Raw genomic sequence first — 17,516 nt, forward strand, 5'->3', positions numbered from 1 at the left:
TTAATTTACCCTTTTTAATTGTATTTGTTGCTATATTGTTGTTATATTGTGTCTCGGAATAACGAAATAAAAAAATCACATTTAAAAAAAGAAAGAAAGAAGCGGCTTAGTCATGCTGGCCACATGACCTGGAAGCTGTCTGTGGACAAACACCAGCTCCCTCGGCCTATAGAGCGAGATGAGCGCCGCAACCCCAGAGTCGTCCGCAACTGGACCTTACGGTCAGGGTTACTTTTACCTTTAAATTTAATCCTGGTCTCCCAGGTCATAGTCTAGTTCCTATAATATCCCCTTCACTAGGGAAAAAAAAAAGATATAGGAGTGAATAAGCTGGGGAAGGGGAGTTTTTTCCCCTAGGAGGCTCACCCACACTTCTGCTTGTTCCATGTTTTCTAGGCATGGATTAGAGAGCTTTCATTTGCCCTACCACTTTCCCCAGGAAAATCCTGTTGATTGCTGAATCAGAACAACCTTCAGTCTACAGAAAACCCAATGACATTTGTTAGGATTGAGCAGTAAACAGAGGGTTTTCCTGGGGAAAGCAGCAGGGCAAATGAAAAACCTCGAATGCATGGGACAAGCAGAAGTGGGGATGAGACCTAAGGAAGGAAGCACCTGAACAGTAGCAAATAATTTCTGCAATGTCTCACAAGGGAGTGATATAGGCTGTTCAATGTCTGCATGTCTTCGCCAGCAGCTGCCCACATCTTCTGGCATGGTGCAAAACCTTCTGGAAGCAATTGCAGCTCCCTCACCACGTTCAGTGCAAACGGAAAAAATTGTGTCCCTGCATAACCTTGTAGCAGGCAACCTGGGAAGAGGTAAGACAACACAAGCAGTTAATGAATAGCTAAACATAGCTCTGAATGGGATTGGAACAGTCTAGTCCACTGTACTTTACTTTCTTTCAACCAGAGGCGGGAGATGACGAAGGCCTGTCCCATAGGTTTATGTTCAGCGGGATTTTGTAATAAAATAAAATAAAATATTTTGGAGTTATGGAGTTTTAAATGCTCAGTTTATTTAAATCACAGTAATTTACAATTTAAATTTAATTAAAATGAATGCCTTGTGGTACTTGTTTATTTAAATAAAGATTTAAATAATCTTTAAAATAAAGATTAAAAATACCCCTTTGCATGGTTTTAAAGTGCCATTTTGAGTTCACCCCCCTCCGCACCAGTGAAAATTCATTTTTATAATAATAATTTTAATAATAATAATAATAATAATAATAATAATAATAATAAATTTCTACCCCACCCATCTGGCTGGGTTTCCCCAGCCACTCTTGGCGGCTTCCAACAAAAGATTAAAAATACATTAAAACACCAGTCATTAAAAACTCCCTAAACAGGGCAGAATAATGAATGTTTTATACTTTCCCACAGTCCAAGAGGAGACAAAAGGGCAGTAATTTCCCTTCACCTGGCCCATGAATTCCATCTTGGAGCCCAGCTTCTCTCGTCTCATATGTCAGTGGGCTGGAAGGGGAGTTCCCAGTCAGGTTACTTACTCCCCTTTCACCAAAATACTACATATTAATGACCCACCATCTCCTCCCCTCTGCCTTTCTCTCTGCTCCTGTTGGATCTAAAGATTTAGTCATTCAGGGGCTAGCGGGCCCCCACTTTTCATCCTCCTAGCTAGCCTGAAGACCTCGATATGGCTAGTTTTTGGGGTAGCCTCAAATTCTGCCTTCTCCTCCAAACCATCTCTTTCTCCGTGGCACAATTGGTAAGTTTCCTTTTTACCTATGATTCTACTGCAAAGATGTCTAGGTATGGAGGGTGATCCAGATGGGGTGGGGTGGGGGGCCTTGAAAACAACTTGTTCGCAGTTGGGGATCCAGTGCTGGAGGACAATGTCTGAATAATTAGTTTTAATACGCTATCTTTTCTTGCAAGCTTTAAATAACGAGGGGAACTGGCACAGCTTGATTGTTTGGGTTATAAACCATACTATTTTTTTCTTCTTCTTTGGCTGGGTCAGGGGAGGAGAGAAGAGCTTTGCTTTTATTCCTGGCGAAACTGTTTTTTGTTGTTTTCAGGGTCTCCCTGTGCTTCTGCACTGAGACTCCTGGGGAATTCTACTCCCTGGAAGTGAACGGGGAAGAGATTTGTGGAAGCAATGTTGTAAGAAGCAAAACAGAAGTGATTTCAGATGTCTAAAAGGGATCTCGCATTATACCAGTGATATTGAGTAGGGTGGTAGTAAATATTATGGCAGGAAATGTTGCCTTTTGTAGGGCCCTGGGCAGCTGCGGGAAAAACATCTTCCCTTTGGGAACCAGATTAAAAAAGTACTTCTGTGGATCTGTCTTTTGGGGCGAAAGATGTGTAGTTATTATCCTGATAGCGATGAACAGGGTATGTCCAGCGACTGGTACTCTCTGCAGACTGCAAACAAAAGGAGCTGAAGATATTTGGCTGGTCATCTGATGATGGCAATGGGATGTTTTAAAATAAAAATCCAAGACCCTGGTTAATTCTGAAAAGAAAGAAAAAAACAGTTTCTGAAGCTGTGAGCGACAGAAGACAATGCTTTGAGTCATTTGGTGGTGGTTGGAAAGCCGTTGATTTGCTGAATGTTGGGTGTCACTTTAGGGACAGTGACATGCAGTCGGAGATACATGCAGTCCTTTCTACAACTTCTTTTCGGTTTGGAAAAGAACGCAGGACCTTAACACAGAGAAACTTTTGCCACCTTTTTTGAGGGACAAAGGGGGCTATTCATTCAGCGAATGCCTTCAGGAAGCTTCCATCCCCGGTGACTGCAAAGCTGGTATTTTATAAGTTCAATGCCTTATTTATGAATATGTACTGTACATATATTATTTGCATCAGTCCAGACCCTAAAATGTCACATTTTAAAGTAAAGAGAAGTGGGGGAAATAAAGCCAGAGGCCTCAAGATTGCTTTAGGATGTAACTGGACTGCTTTGTTTTATGTAGTTCCAAGGTTCACAGGAGCCTGGACTCAATTTGCTGTATTCAGTGCTTTTTTCCTGGGGGGGACGCATACTCCTAAACATTTTGTGAAACTTTGTACTTTTTTTTCCATTTACTGTATTTATTTTTCACGACCTGAACTATAAAATGGTGATTTTCTCGAGTCAAAATGAGAGTACCCCCTAAACATTTTTAAAGAAAAAAAGCACTGGCTGTATTCATACATGGAGATGTTTAAGATGATCCTTACAAACCAAACCACATAGTAAAACTTTAGGCAGGGATTCTTTGTTTTATTTCAAACAATGTCAGTCTTATCATCTACCATCCCCAAACCCTTAAATAAGAATACTGGTTGATCTAGCAAAATGTAAGCACTTGGAAATCTCATTGATTTCAATGGAATGTATTTACTGTGCATACGCTTAACCCCACTGAAATCAATGGAACTGCAAAGTGCTTACATTTATCATTCCCTTAGCATTTATTGTTGAAAGCACTTCACATACTGAAACTCAATCAGCCTTACTTACTTACTTACTTATTATTACTTGCTATTATTTATAGCATGCCATCATTGGAGGAAAACACAGGCCAACCCCTGACAGCTATAAATATATACCAAAGGACCTGTGCTTTCATAGTAGCTCCTTGTTTTACACACAGTAGTAATCTCGGGCTGACTTATTACTGTCTGTATTCAGGTATGCAGCCATCTATTCAGAGAAATTATGTATTGAACACATTAGAATGTGGTTCATTCATATGCTGGCAAATTCAGGTTGTGCATTTAAAGGCGATTTGGTGCTCTTGTGCAACAAACCTGCTTCGCCCCAAAATTGGGTGTTTTCTGCGATAAAAGAACGTGATGGGGAAATGGACTAGAAAATGTGGGATAACACTTGGTGCAGTGTCATCCAACCTCCCCACGAACAGATCAGGATGAATGCTCTGGAAGCACCCTAAATGGTTTTTAGAATTTCAAAGGAATTTGAGGTACCGAATCCAACCAGAGTTCTGCGCAACTTCTGCATGTTTGTTCAAGCTAGGTTTAAAATCGCACAGAGCCTGTAATTTAAAGCACACCAAAGTTGCCTTTGGGTATGTGGAGAGCGGATAATGGAGAAAAACGAAAGCAGCAGAACACACCACGAAAGCAAAATTTTGCAATTTGGTGGTGGGGGAGAGGATTTGACACACAAGAAATGCAATGCCACCAATGTTCTGGGTCTTCCCTACCCTTAGAAACATGTGATTTGTGAGTTATTTTATCTGCAGTAACCAGGGTTCACGTATCCTTTTACCACAATGAGAGGCTTAAGTCCTGTAGTGTCTTCCGTTTTTGGGCCAAAGATGTTCTCGCTGCAGCTAGCATCCTCCTAAGAAGTTCCTTTGATTGGAGAGATGCTGTCTGATCTTCCCACAAATTCAAAAGGCCAAGTTGCAGAGAAACTCGAACGGAGCATTTAAAATTTGTTGATATTACTTTAAAAAATGTCAGTCCAAAATTTGAATGCCTATGAAGCTGTATGTGTTGGACAAGTAGGCAGCTCAGGCCAGTGATTCATATTGGGGCCAAATTCCATGCTGTCTTAAGATCCTGGGTCCAATTCTAGGACACCCTGAGATTTGAGAGGAAAAGGAGGAGGAAGCAAGATCTCTTTGCCTTTACCTGGTTGATCAAAGGGGCTTCAAAGCTGCAACCAAATCTTTTTCTTTTTCCAAACAAAATTCTGTCTGTCGTTGTCCTTTTGCATGGGCTAGTAGATTATCCCATTTTACCATTACAACAACCCTGCAAAGTAGTTCAGACCAATAGATGGTGCTTAGTCTAAGGTTGCTCAGTGATTTGCCTGCCTGCTTAAGGATTTTAACCTCAAATCTACTGGATCTATCATGATCTGTACCATATCCCTTGTTGTTACCCTGCTTCTCAATGGTTGGCTTCACTTATTTTCAAGTGAGGTCCCCCCCCCCCATATGATCAGGCCGGTGTGTGTGTGTGGAATCTGTCTGCTCTTCTCAAGGCTTCAGGCACACTCTTATCCACACCTCTGTTTTGCAACCCAGCTCTCCAGGGAAGAGGCTGAGGCTTTCAGTCTTTGGCTTCTCCGGGGTTGTGATGTGATTGTGAGACAAGCTCGTCCAGCTTAGTTGGTTCTTGCTTTTCGGTGACCTTTTTTTTCTCCACCAAACTAACTTTGCTTCTTGTTTGATTTCTCTCCTTAGCAAGGTCCTCCAGGAGAACCTGGGCCACGAGGGCCCCCGGGTCCGCCAGGAGTGCCAGGCGCTGACGGCATTGATGTAAGCACACCGCACAGGAACCTGAGCAGCAGAAGGGATGGTGTGTTGGGGGGAGAGAGATGGTTTGGGTACAAAAGAAGGCATTGTATACAGAATCCCAGGTGCAGTACCCATCCAAAAAGGCTAGAGGGAGCCAGTGGCCTTTGCTTTCTCAAATCTGATTTACTGCACAGTACAGACCAGAATCTGATTCATCTCCAAGTGGTATTCTCTTCCCCCATTACCATACGTGGACTTATCTTTAAAAAACATTCCCTGGAATGCTGGGGAGGGTTATGGCTAGAGTGGGGGTGTTCATTCATTGGTTTTATGTATCAGCATTGCCTTTTCCTAGGGAGGGGGGTGTTGGGCTCCTGTTATTGTTTAAAAGCTGCCTAAAGGAGTTGGCCGAGGGGAGATGAATGTGGTGGGATGGAAGGGATGGAAAAGTGTAAACTGGGGTAGATGATGATGTTCTATGACACCATGATCCTATGGGGTGGGGCCTAATCCAAGTCTCTTCCACCCCATTGCTTGTAACCCTTAGCACGCCTATGTGATTCTGGGATTGCAGTGCAAACTCAGAACAGGATATCTGAATTGCCTGTTGGTAATACAGGCACCTTTGATTTCCAAGTGCAAGTTTCTAGTCCATATGGCTGCAGGCAAAAAGCTTGGAGGGGGTGAAATTGCAGGTGCCAGGGGCTTGAGAGGGCTACCAGTACGCAGTTCTGGAGTCTTAGTGCCTTGGATGCAATTTCTGACCCCCTACCACGATGACTGTTTGTGGTGTTTCCCTTCCCATGGACCCATCTCTAATTTCCATCTCTTAATTTTAGAGTCTGTACAGGTGACCATAACTCAACCATTCTGACTTCTGAGATGCACCAGGCCCCGCAGCCCACAGCAAGCAGTGTGGCATGTTTTCCCTGCAATCATATGGACTAGACGCTTTATTTTAAAAGAAAACAAAACTTAGCACTTTTGCATTGGCCTCTACATACTCTCAGTTTGTGTGCCAATTTTTTTTCTAATAACGCAATACCCCACACCTTTGTATACCAATAGTCTATACAGTATCTACTTCCCTCCATGTCTCTCCAGTTTTGAGTTTATTTTCACTCGGTATGATTTTGTGCCTTGTTGTTAATATCCAGGAGCAGGGCTGGCCCCCACCAACAGCATTACAAATAATTGCTGTTTTTAAACTTTTCCTCCTGTTGATGTGTCTTCTTTATAATGGACCCCTGCCACTCTGTAATGGGTGAGACATATTATATTTTGTATTACTAAGAAAAAGAAAGAAAGAGAGAAAGTAAGAAGGAAAGAAAGAAAGAAAAGAAAACCTGAAAACTTTTGTTTTATTTATGAGATTTATCCCCCACTTCTCTTCAAAAGCAAATCTCAGATCAGTATATAAATATAATATAAAAGGCATTTTAAAAAAAGTTGTTTAAAATACAATTGTAGATTTAAAATGCAATTAAGGCATACCAGCACATCCATCTGCATTATACGACATGTTCAAAAGGCCTCTTCAGAGTAAGGTTGCCAGGTCAGGACTATCCCAGGCCCTGAGATTTCAGGCTCCAAACCTGAGACCTGGGGTCGTCCCCAGTGATGTCATGGGACGGTGATGCCACAGGGGGCAGGCTCCAGTGATGCCATTGAGCATGACATATTAAGCCATAACCACAGTCGCTGAGAGCATGCCATTAAATTAAAAACTCAAAAGTCTAACAAATGAGCAAATATGGATCTGGTGACTTCTGAGGATCTGGTGACTTCTGTTTCAGTGTATCTGAAGAAGTGTGCATGCACACGAAAGCTCATACCAGGAACAAACTCAGTTGGTCTCTAAGGTGCTACTAGAAAGAATTTTCGATTTTGTTTTGACTATGGCAGACCAACACGGCTACCCACCTGTAAATGAGCAAATATATCACTGCTTAGAAATTAAGATAGAAACCTCAGACACCCTCCCTCTGAGAGTCTATGTAGTAATTTGCAGCTGGCTCTTGCCGGGCTGACGCTTGCAAACTGCATGCACATTGTCTTCTTTATAAAAATGGTTCTTTAAAACTGCTCTCACCCACCTGGGGTGTCAAGCCTTCCACCTTCTACCTGGGTGTGCCAGTCAAAACAACCGTATTTCAAAGGCCTGCAGAAAGAGGACCGTCTTCGGCTGATGCCAGCCAAATTGATGGAAGGAGGATGTGCTTCAGCTGGGGGTGCCATTGTTGAGAAGGCTCCGTGGGGCCGTCACTGATCGGTTGATGTTGGCATTGCTGACTGAGAGTGCCATCCCTGCTGAATCTCAGCCCAGACAGGACAATATGAGGAGAGATGTTCTTTCAAGTAACCGGGTCCTAAGGCTGTCTTGGTCTTTACACATCAAAACTAACACCTTGAATTGGTTCCAAGGAGGCAGCCTGTGTGCATATCTTTCAGGACCAGGGGGCAGATATGCTCATTATATGCCCAGAACTGTGTATTGGTGACTTTGCATTTCCAGTTGCTTTGACAGCGATCATTTTGAGAAGTCAAGAGGAACATGCTATTAACCATTCCCCCCTTTTTTTCCTCTAGGGTGATAAAGGCCCACCAGGAGCAGCAGGGAGCCCTGTGAGTATCTAAGCAAGCGATGTCAGCAGGGGTTACTTGGGCCTATAATTTGTTTATAGTGTGAATATTAGTATTAATAAAAATCTGCAGTCACTTTCAGGTTACATACAGTACCTATCACCCAGCTTTGAGTTGTATTGAACTGTCAGAATTAGGTCTAGAATGCAGAGCCTAAAATACGATGCTTATGAGAAGCTGCTGTTGTGGAAGGCTTAAGACCTGTTTTGTAACTGTTGGAAAGCAAGGACGGCCTTCATTATAATATGCATTGTTTCTAAGTAGTATCAGACCTTATCACTGTAAAGCTGTGGTTGCGATTGTGTGGGAAATCAGGCAAATTACTTTGAACTAAAAAACAACAACCCACCAGTCTGCTCCAGGGGGTTGGGGGACCCTCCAGAGCACATCTGGGGGGCACGTGGAGAGGGAAGAGGAAGTTTCATTGCACAAGTGGAACTGAACTTGCAGTGTTGGACAGAGCCTTTGGGCTGGCCCTGTGAACATCCCCCAGAGTGGCAGTGTGCAACTGTGATGCTTTCACTTTATTTTCTTCCTAAGAACACTTTTAATTCCTCAAATGTTTCTGTGTAACAGGGGACCAAGGGAGAACCCGGCCTTCCTGGTCCAGATGGCCCTCCGGGGAAACCTGGGATTGATGTGAGTACAAATGGTTGTCCTCCTCTGCTCACTCCCAATCCGATGCAATTTGCATGCTTTGCTAGTGCAGTCAAACCTCGGTTGTCGAACGCAATCTGTTGGCTTCCGAAATGTTCCACAACCAAGATGTGGCTTCCTGCAACCAAGCGGAAGCCACGTTGGACATTCAGCTTCCGAAAAATGTTTAAAAAACGGAACATTTACTTCCAGGTTTTTGTCATTTGGGAGCCGAAATGTTCCAAAACGGAGGCGTTTGGGACCCGAGGTTTGACTATCCATTTTCAGCCTGCCCATGGTAGGGTTGCCATATTAAAAAATGTGAAAATCCAGACACAAACGTTGTTGAGCTTTTTTGGGGCAAAGTTGTTGAGCTGCAGAAACTGGTTGTTTTGCACCAGACTCAGGATACTTTAGCAGCTCATGCTTTATATTTGCTTATTTGTCACGCCTGCTTCCATTAGACATATTAAAACAGGGGAAATCTTCTGTATTTGTAAGACTCCTGGGCCCACTGCCTGAGCCCCCATCCTGCCTGCACGAGGCTGAGCATTGCTGATGCCTTTTCTTTGCCTGCTCTATTTGTTTACGTTGAAATTGCCTGCCCTGTGCTGATTTTAAAAGCAAAGAGGGCGTGTTGTTTTGGTTAAAGATATACTAGAACAGTGGTGGCGAACCTTTTAGAGACCGAGTGCCCAAACTGTAAATCAAAACCCACTTATTTATCACAAAGTGCCCAACTACTGACGCGCGCGGGGAGCAGCGTGGGGAGCAGGCGCCAGGCGCCCCAGGCCAGGACATAGGTGGGCGCGGTGCCCATCATCAGGGCGGCGGGCAGCACATAGCGCATGGAGTAGGTGTGCAGCACCAGCGACAGCAGCATCTCTCCGGCCAGAGTTGGGCTGACTTTAAAGGGCGGGGGGGGGGGAGAGAGAGAGAAAGAAATAAGAAGAAATGAAGATCCGGCTGCTGGGCTTTGCGACTCCGCTACCACATGAGGGAGGAGGAGGCGCCTCTTCTCACGCCTCGCAGCCTGCAGGCGCCGCCGCCGCCGAAGAGGAAGAGGAGGGCTCCGCAGCTCGGCCGCATGGCCCGCGGGTGGCCCTGGCAGGAAGCAGCGTGGAAGGGCGCCACGGAGAAGCAAGGAGCAGCCAGCAGCGGGAGCCGGCCACCGGTAGCTCCTCCTGCAGCTCGGGAAGCGCACGCGACGCCCTCACCTGCCGGTCACCCCCGCGCCTCTTGGGCGCTAACCGAGGAGGAGGAGAAGGGCGCCGGCGACGAGGCAGCTCTGCCTCCGCTTCGCCAGAGACTTCCGGGGGTTGGCCAAGGCTTGTTCCGCCCGCCTCTCCCCGCCTCGATTTGGTTCTTGCCTCTCGTGCCCGGGAGGGAAAAGGCGCGCGTAAAGGCGCCCTTAGGGCTTAGCTCAGATGGTGCGCGTGCCAGCAGTGAGGGCTCTGCGTGCCAGATCTGGCACGCGTGCCATAGGTTCGCCACCACTGTACTAGAAAAACACTGTTGTCCTCAGTTCCATCTTGAGCTGTTGATAACATGTCAGTGGCTGCAGCAGCAGGTGAAATAGCAAACTGTGTGCTCTGCTTGGTGCCGTCGTGTTCCTGCATGTGCTGTTGGAGGCAGATGCACTGTCAAGGAGATGCAACCACCTCCTGCTCAGAGATTGAACTGCTAGCTAGAGATGTGGGGGCTGAAGCCAGAAGAACTGAAACTTGTGCTATCTTTTTTTTTGTTTTGGTAAAAACAGCACCCCCACATCACATAATCATTCCTAAAGCTAAACCTTTTTATTAATTGACAGCATTTTTTTTTAAGAAATAAGCTTTATTTTCCAAAACTATAAACTATCAATACAGGTACAAAAGAAATAGATAGATAGATAGATAGATAGATAGATAGATAGATAGATGAAATAAAGGGGGAGAAAGTACAAGAAATGGAGAGATAACAAATATAAATAGAAGCAAAGGTACAGGTACCCCTGATCGTTAGGTCCAGTCGCGGACGACTCTGGGGTTGCGGCGCTCATCTCGCTCTATAGGCTGAGGGAGCCGGCGTTTGTCCGCACACAGCTTCCGGGTCATGTGGCCAGCATGACTAAGCCGCTTCTGGCGAACCAGAGCAGCACATAGAAACGTCGTTTACCTTCCCGCCGGAGCGGTACCTATATATCTACTTGCACTTGATGTGCTTTCAAACTGCTAGGTGGGCAGGAGCTGGGTGGGCAGGAGCTCACCCCGTTGCGAGGATTTGAATAAATAAATAAATAAATAAATAAATAAATAAATAACTAGAAGTACATAACATTCTTACAGTATTCCCAGAATCTGAATCTGTGGTTTAGCATTTTCCTGTATTTTGTAACACCAATACATAATAGAGGGATTTCATATTCTACTACTCTGGAGTAGGAAGTGCTGGGTAGGGGGAATGGGTGCTTATGTGTAGCCCTCCTTTTAAAAGTTCAAAACTAGTGTGTTGGCTTCTCAGGCTAGGAACTCAAGAGACCAGGGTTCAAATTCCTACTGGGCCGTGAAGCTAACTGGGTGGTTTTGGGCCAGTAACCAACTTTTAGCTAAACCTACCTCACAGGGATGTTGTGAGGACAATATAGAGAAGGGGGAAACCACGTACAGCACCTGGAAATTTGTGGAAGGAAGCTTACATAAGAAATGTAATAATAAAAGGAAACGCATAAATAAATTAACCCTTGGTCACCTCATATATTTAAGTTAAGACTGGAAAGGACAGAGTGGATGGGGGAGGCATCTAGTTCCCCCCCCCCAAAAAAAACCTGGCTGTGCCTGTGATCACTGGGATTAGTACCAGAAAGTAGGTAATTTAGGAATCTTGGTAAGGGAATGCACATTTGAGGTCTTTTTGTGATTACTAGCTTATTCCTTGATTTAGCAGTGAAAGTTATACGCACATGCCGGCATTTCCACAAAAACTTTATTTTACACCTGCAGTTTCTATTTCTGGATGCTCTGCAGCTGTGGCAAAGATTTTTGGTTTGAATTTGCCGCTTCACCCATTTCTTTTCCAGCCCTTGTGTTTTTACCTATTTTATTGCAGATGTCAGTTGATGTCCCGCAAGTTGATCCTCTAATTCCCTTTCCATTTTTTACAGGGCCTAACGGGAGCAAAAGGGGAACCAGGACCTTTTGGGCGACCCGGCCCCAAAGTGAGTGACTGTTTTCTGTGTGACTCGAGGAGATGGAGTGGTTCTTCTAAGACTGGCTTAGAGAGAGCCAGCTTGGTGTAGTGGTTAAGAGCGGTGGACTCATAATCTGGTGAACCGGGTTCGCTTCCCCGCTCCTCCACATGCAGCTGCTGGGTGACCTTGGGCTTCTTTGAAGTCTCTCAGCCTCACACACCTCACAGAGTGTTTGTTGTGGGGGAGGAAGGGAAAGGAGATTGTTAGCCGCTTTGAGACTCCTTCGGGTAGTGATAAAGCAGGATATCAAGTCCAAACTGGCTTGTGATTGTGACAGCTGGGCATTGCAGATGCTGTAGTGGGGGGCTGAGGTCCTCCAAATGAGGACCAATTGGGGGACAAAATGATTCAAAGTGGCTTTGGATGCATGCATGCACTGTATACATCCCCCAGCAACTACAGCACTGGGAAACGGGGGATGTAATTGGCCTGTGCAAGGTAACAGAGGCCTAAGGTGAATTCAGACAACAATATTGTCCAGACTGCACCTGCATACACAAGAGGTTCAATCTTATTTGGTAGGGCTGGGTCCTTGGAGCTCATATCTGGATCTGCCCCATGAAGTAGATCTGCAGCTTAAGGCATATCCCACTTGTGTGGATCCTACTACACCGAGTATCTCTTCCTTCTTGCATTCACTCAGGGCCAGACTGGACTTCCAGGACCTCCAGGGCTTCCGGTAAGTGTTTATTCTTTATTGGATGTATTTGTCAAGAAAGTATACCGCTATATGAACGCATCCAGTGCACACAATCACGGCAACGTGTTGGATTATAGTTGAGTGTGATGAGAGTGGGCTAGCACACACTCCCCTCTTCTCCTCTAAAGCAGCAGTAAGGAGGAGTTATACAGCGTTCTCTTTTAAACTAACCACAGTTGCTTGTTTTTTTTTTGGACTTGGGGAAACTGTGGTTTGTTCAAACAAGCCAAAATCAAGCTGTCCTTTATGGTGCAGGCTTGTTAACAATCCGTTGTTTAAACTAGCCAGAGACCCCCAGGTTCAGACACAGAGGGGAGCTCTCATTAGTTTAAAAGTGGAGACTTCCGGTTTTGCCGCTGACCGGGAAGGAGCGCAGGATCGTTCTCTCTGAGGAGATTCTGAGCTCTGAGAGGCAAAAATAGAGGTTGGTGAAGGCGCCGCGAACCTCAAACCCAGGGAGGAGAATCTCTGGGACTAGAAATTCCCGTTGGCGTTCAAAGCGACTCTCCTAGCGAAACACCGGACCGTTTTCTTTCGAGGGTCCGGGAGGCGCAGGATAGAGACGCGAACGCGGGGAGCATTCTTGCCTTCAGAGTGAAGCCTCGAGCTCCTCAGGATAAGCGGCTCCTCAGGATAAGCGGAATATTTAAGAAATAAGGAAAGACATTAAAGATGAATACGAGAATGTGAGAATAAAAAGAAATCCGACAAGGGAAAACTTTATCAGAGGTAAAAGGAATTGATGTGCAAAACATAGAAATATGATTTAGAGAAGACATAAGAAGGAAGAAGGGAAGGGATGAAAATTGTAAGTGTAAAAGATAAGAGCGATATATATTCTTTGCAATATAAGCTTTTTATATTATTTGTATTTACAAGTTCTATGTTGTATTTTCTTCTTCTTTTTCTGTTAAAATTAAAGGAAAAATCAATAAAAATTATTTACAAAAAAATAAAAATAAAAAATAAAAGTGGAAGCAAGTGCTTCTGATCTCTTCTTTGCAGCCATGCCAGAGGGTAGGAGGGGGCATATCAGCCTGGGGCTCATCAAGGCTCGTTCCTATAGCTCTGAGTTTAGGGCAGGTGCAGCCAACATGGGCTACTTTGGGCCAATTACCATCTCTTAGCTTAACCTAACTTGCAGGGTTGTCATGAGGATAAAATGGGGAGTGGGGGGAGCTATGTATGAAACCTTAAGCCCTGTAGAGTAGAGACGGAAGGCAAACATACTAATAACTAAGTCATTTATTTATTAATGTCCCATTGATTTAAGTAGAGCTACTCTAAGCATGGATAACAGTTCAATCCTAATCACCCATCTCTACTCATAAGTTGAGTGGACAGAAGGTGGTGGACTCTCTTTCACTGGATGTTGTGTTTTGCCCTGTAAGTTGTTTTAAGCCTATGCATTGTGGTTTTGATGGGTCTGAGTGTTGCACACTCAGTTGCCATATTAGATCTGTTTGTTTGTTTTTGTTTATGTTTATAACTGTTTTTATTTGCCTAAACTGCCTGTCACCCAAAGAAAACCCTGGTGATGGGGCAGGTGACTCAGAAATGCAACAGTTAATTAATATGACGCAACCAGACTGGGAAAACGAGACAGCTGCTCTGCCTCTGGGAGATGCCTCAGCTGCAGCCTTCACGTTTTTCAGCTGGTTTCTTCAACGCAGCATGATGGTTTACTGTGGCTGTCTTCTCATTTCAGGGGCCTGGGCTGAAAGGATCTCCTGTAAGTGTTGTTCATGTGAGCTTGGGTTTGGCTGAAGGGAGGCAGTGTGCTGGATTTGTGAGGGTTGCTTACATGAGTGTGTGCTCATAGCTTGGCTTGGAGGAAGGGGCAGTGACCCAACACAAAGGGTCTTGCACTGTCACAGTGTTGTGAGCAGTGATGTGCCACTGGTCTGGCAATTTTTTATTTTTTTTAAAAAAAAATCACTTTATTCAGTCATTTGCAAGAGGGATCTTGCGCCAAGATGTACTGCCGGGGGAGGGGGGAGTTTTTCCAGCCAGTGGGCCAAATCCTGGGTTCCCTCGCTCCTGTGAGCTATTTTGGTGGGTAGGTAGGGATGCCCACATGCCAACCACTTGGTGCCATCATGGCATCATGAAACAAAGATCCCTGCTGATCTGAGAAGGGCTTGAATTCAGCACCTCACCAGGGTACAACTCCACTTGGGAGCACCAATTGTCAAGGAGCAACCAGGAGCACATTTCAAGGCTCCCAGTTGTTCCTTTGCAGCCACATCCTTTAAAAAACAACAAAAAACTATTTATTGGGCCATATAAACAAAGATAGGAATAACAAACGAAACAAATAGACCAAGTCTTCTAACGTCATTTGTATATCACAAAAATAGAATAATAAATTTGCAGGAATATCTGTGGTTCATTATTTGTGGTCAATGCCACATCTGCACCTGCCCCATTACTGACATATATGATGACAGATGTGGAACAAGGGGCTGTGGCTTGAGGGAAATAGCCCCATGAGACCCCTGCAGGCCTAATTTGGACCATGAGGCAGAGGTTGCCCACTGCTTCTCTGCATGCACCAGACGCTGACTGACAGCAAGGGGCGGGTGAGTGGGAATTTTGCTTAGTGGTAGAGCACCTGCTTTGTATGCAGAATGTCTGAAGTTCAGTTTCCGGCATTTTCAGTTACAAGAATCCTCTAGCACAGCCTTTCTCAACCTTGGATCCCCAGATGTTTTTGGCCTACAACTCCCATCACCCCTGACCACTGGTCCTGCTACCAAGGGATCATGGGAGTTGTAGGCCAAAAACACCTGTGGACCCAAGGTTGAGAAAGGCTGCCCTGGCAGGTGATGGGGAAATGACCCCTTCCTACCTGACCTGCTGCCAGAGTATTGGGCTAGAATCTAGATCGATCTGACTCATCGTCAAGTAAACCAGCCGTATCTGTTGATAACTATCCAGACTTTTGCTGGATTAAACAGATTTTTTTCCTTGCTTGGTCAGTGGCCAGAATTAGAAAATGCAAACCCAGAACCGCCTCCAGATGAGCTCTCTCTCCTGTTAAATGTGCACAAACTTGTGCTGCCATACGGCACGTATGTTCACTAACGTGTAACTTAAGCGGGAGACTGAGGCGCTGCGTTTTTAGCAGACATAGATGGAATTGTTTGCTGTTAGCCGGAGAGTGCCTGCTCATCTCTCCTTCTTGCTTGTTAGCCTAGCAAACCCTTTGCCACCGCAGACGTCCGACAGAGCCTGAACAGATGAACAAAGGGTTGTTCCCATCATATGATTAAAAGAGAGCATTTTCTCCCCTCTCTGTTTCTTTTTCTTAAGGGCTCTCCAGGCCAGGTTGGACTCCCTGGAGAAATTGGAGCTCTGGGACCCAAGGTAAGGGATCCGGCTGAGATGGGTGAATACTACTTGGGGTTTGTTGGCTTTCCTAGGCCTGCTCTGCAATAAGAGCCTGGCTATATGCTGCTACAGTTGTCAGAAGTAGATAGGCTTTACCTGTTGAAAACTAAGATGTGCAGAGAAAACTGAAGGGGATTACAGGCAAGCACAGGGAAAGCTAAAGGCGGAGGGCCATATCTTAATGGTACAGCATATTATTATTATTATTATTATTATTATTATTATTACTACTACTACTACTACTACAACCATTACTACTACTAATTAAGTTAAACAGTCATTTTCAAAACAAAAGTAACTCAAAGGGACTTACAACAATAAACAAACTCACACTAGCATAAAATAAAACAATGACAAATCTAAAAGAGAGTCCTCTTTTTTTTAAAAAAGGCAGGATTAAAACATCCCATCCAGCCATGGAGGTTACAGTTAATTAAGAGCCAAAGGCTTGGAGAAAAATGAATGTTTTTGCCTGTCGCCCTAAGATATGTAAGGATGGCATCAGGGGAGGTTCCCTAGGGAGAGCATTTCACAAGTGGGGAGACACTGCTGAAAAGGCCTGTTCTCGTGTTGCCTCCCTCCATATACCTGTTATTTACCTCAGCTGCCTCACTTGTCCTCATCGCTCTCTCTCCTCCCCCCCCCCCCCCGCGGGGGGCGGGGAGAAGGTGACCCAGAGATAATGGCTGGAGAAAGGCATCTAGGGGCACTGTGATCATCTCCAGCTTTCTCTGCTTTTCTCCCAAGGAATTTTTAGAATTCTGAATAGTCAGAGCTTAGAAATTTTTCATGTATTGACTGTAGCACTTAGCCAGGCCTTAGATCAGGCTTCCTCAAACTCGACCCTCCAGGTGTTTTGAGACTACAATTCCCATCATCCCTGACCACTGGTCCTGCTAGCTAGGGATCATGGGAGTTGTAAGCCAAAAACATCTGAAGGGCCGAGTTTGAGGAAGCCCGCCTTAGACCCAATGTTCACTGGCATCCAGAGCTTCTGTGATTTATACTTGCATATTCAAATTGATAGACTGTGCTGCACAAACAACTCAGGTGGGGGTGGGAAACCACAAGGCTGCGACAATATGCAAATCTAAACATAAACAGATGGGTGGGTCCCCCTGTAGGTGGGTGGGTCCCCCTGTTTGGGGAAGTTTTTAATATTTAATTCTGTATTGTTTTTAACACTCAATTGGAAGCCGCCCAGAGTAGCTGGGGAAACTCAACCAGATGGGCGGGGTATAAATAATAAATTATTATTATTATTATTTATGTAGCCGAAGGGCTCATGTGCTAAGACAAGGAGAGGGGAGAGGACAAAAGATCCAGAAATAGAAAGAAATATGTCGGCATAAAATGAAAACAGCTACATCTCTTCCCAATTTCTTCCATTCTCTCACCCTCTTCCCTGTCACTAGGACTGTGTATGCTAAAATAATTGAACTTCTCTACCAAATTCTGTATCAATATGCGCTGTAAGCCACAACTTGCATAAATTATGCAAAATTATATTTGCATAAACTATGTGGCACATTCATTCTGCATGTTGTTTTGTGGTATTCTGCAAAATGTATGTGCTTTTTATGTTGGACATGAAGGCAGTAAGGGTGAGAAAAATGTGCCCTTCCACCTAATTCAGAAAACCCTTTTTTCCAGACACACTCTAAATGGGTTTGCCATGCATG

At 44.7% G+C, this 17,516-nt stretch overlaps 1 protein-coding gene across 1 annotated transcript in view; it reads left to right on the forward strand.

The window, feature by feature from the left end:
• Nucleotides 1-1,518: 1,518 nt before the first annotated feature.
• The window catches only part of COL9A2 (collagen type IX alpha 2 chain), a 47,638-nt gene continuing 31,640 nt past the window's right edge, over nt 1,519-17,516 (forward strand). Inside the window, exons 1-8 of the mRNA XM_033157664.1 lie at nt 1,519-1,737; nt 5,180-5,254; nt 7,823-7,858; nt 8,453-8,515; nt 11,655-11,708; nt 12,385-12,420; nt 14,150-14,173; nt 15,757-15,810. Coding sequence (XP_033013555.1) covers nt 1,666-1,737; nt 5,180-5,254; nt 7,823-7,858; nt 8,453-8,515; nt 11,655-11,708; nt 12,385-12,420; nt 14,150-14,173; nt 15,757-15,810 — 414 coding nt within the window. The 5' untranslated portion in view covers nt 1,519-1,665. The remainder of the gene's footprint in view (nt 1,738-5,179; nt 5,255-7,822; nt 7,859-8,452; nt 8,516-11,654; nt 11,709-12,384; nt 12,421-14,149; nt 14,174-15,756; nt 15,811-17,516) is intronic.

The sequence above is a fragment of the Lacerta agilis genome, chromosome 8 (assembly GCF_009819535.1).
Source record: "Lacerta agilis isolate rLacAgi1 chromosome 8, rLacAgi1.pri, whole genome shotgun sequence".
NCBI classification, from domain to species: domain Eukaryota; kingdom Metazoa; phylum Chordata; class Lepidosauria; order Squamata; family Lacertidae; genus Lacerta; species Lacerta agilis.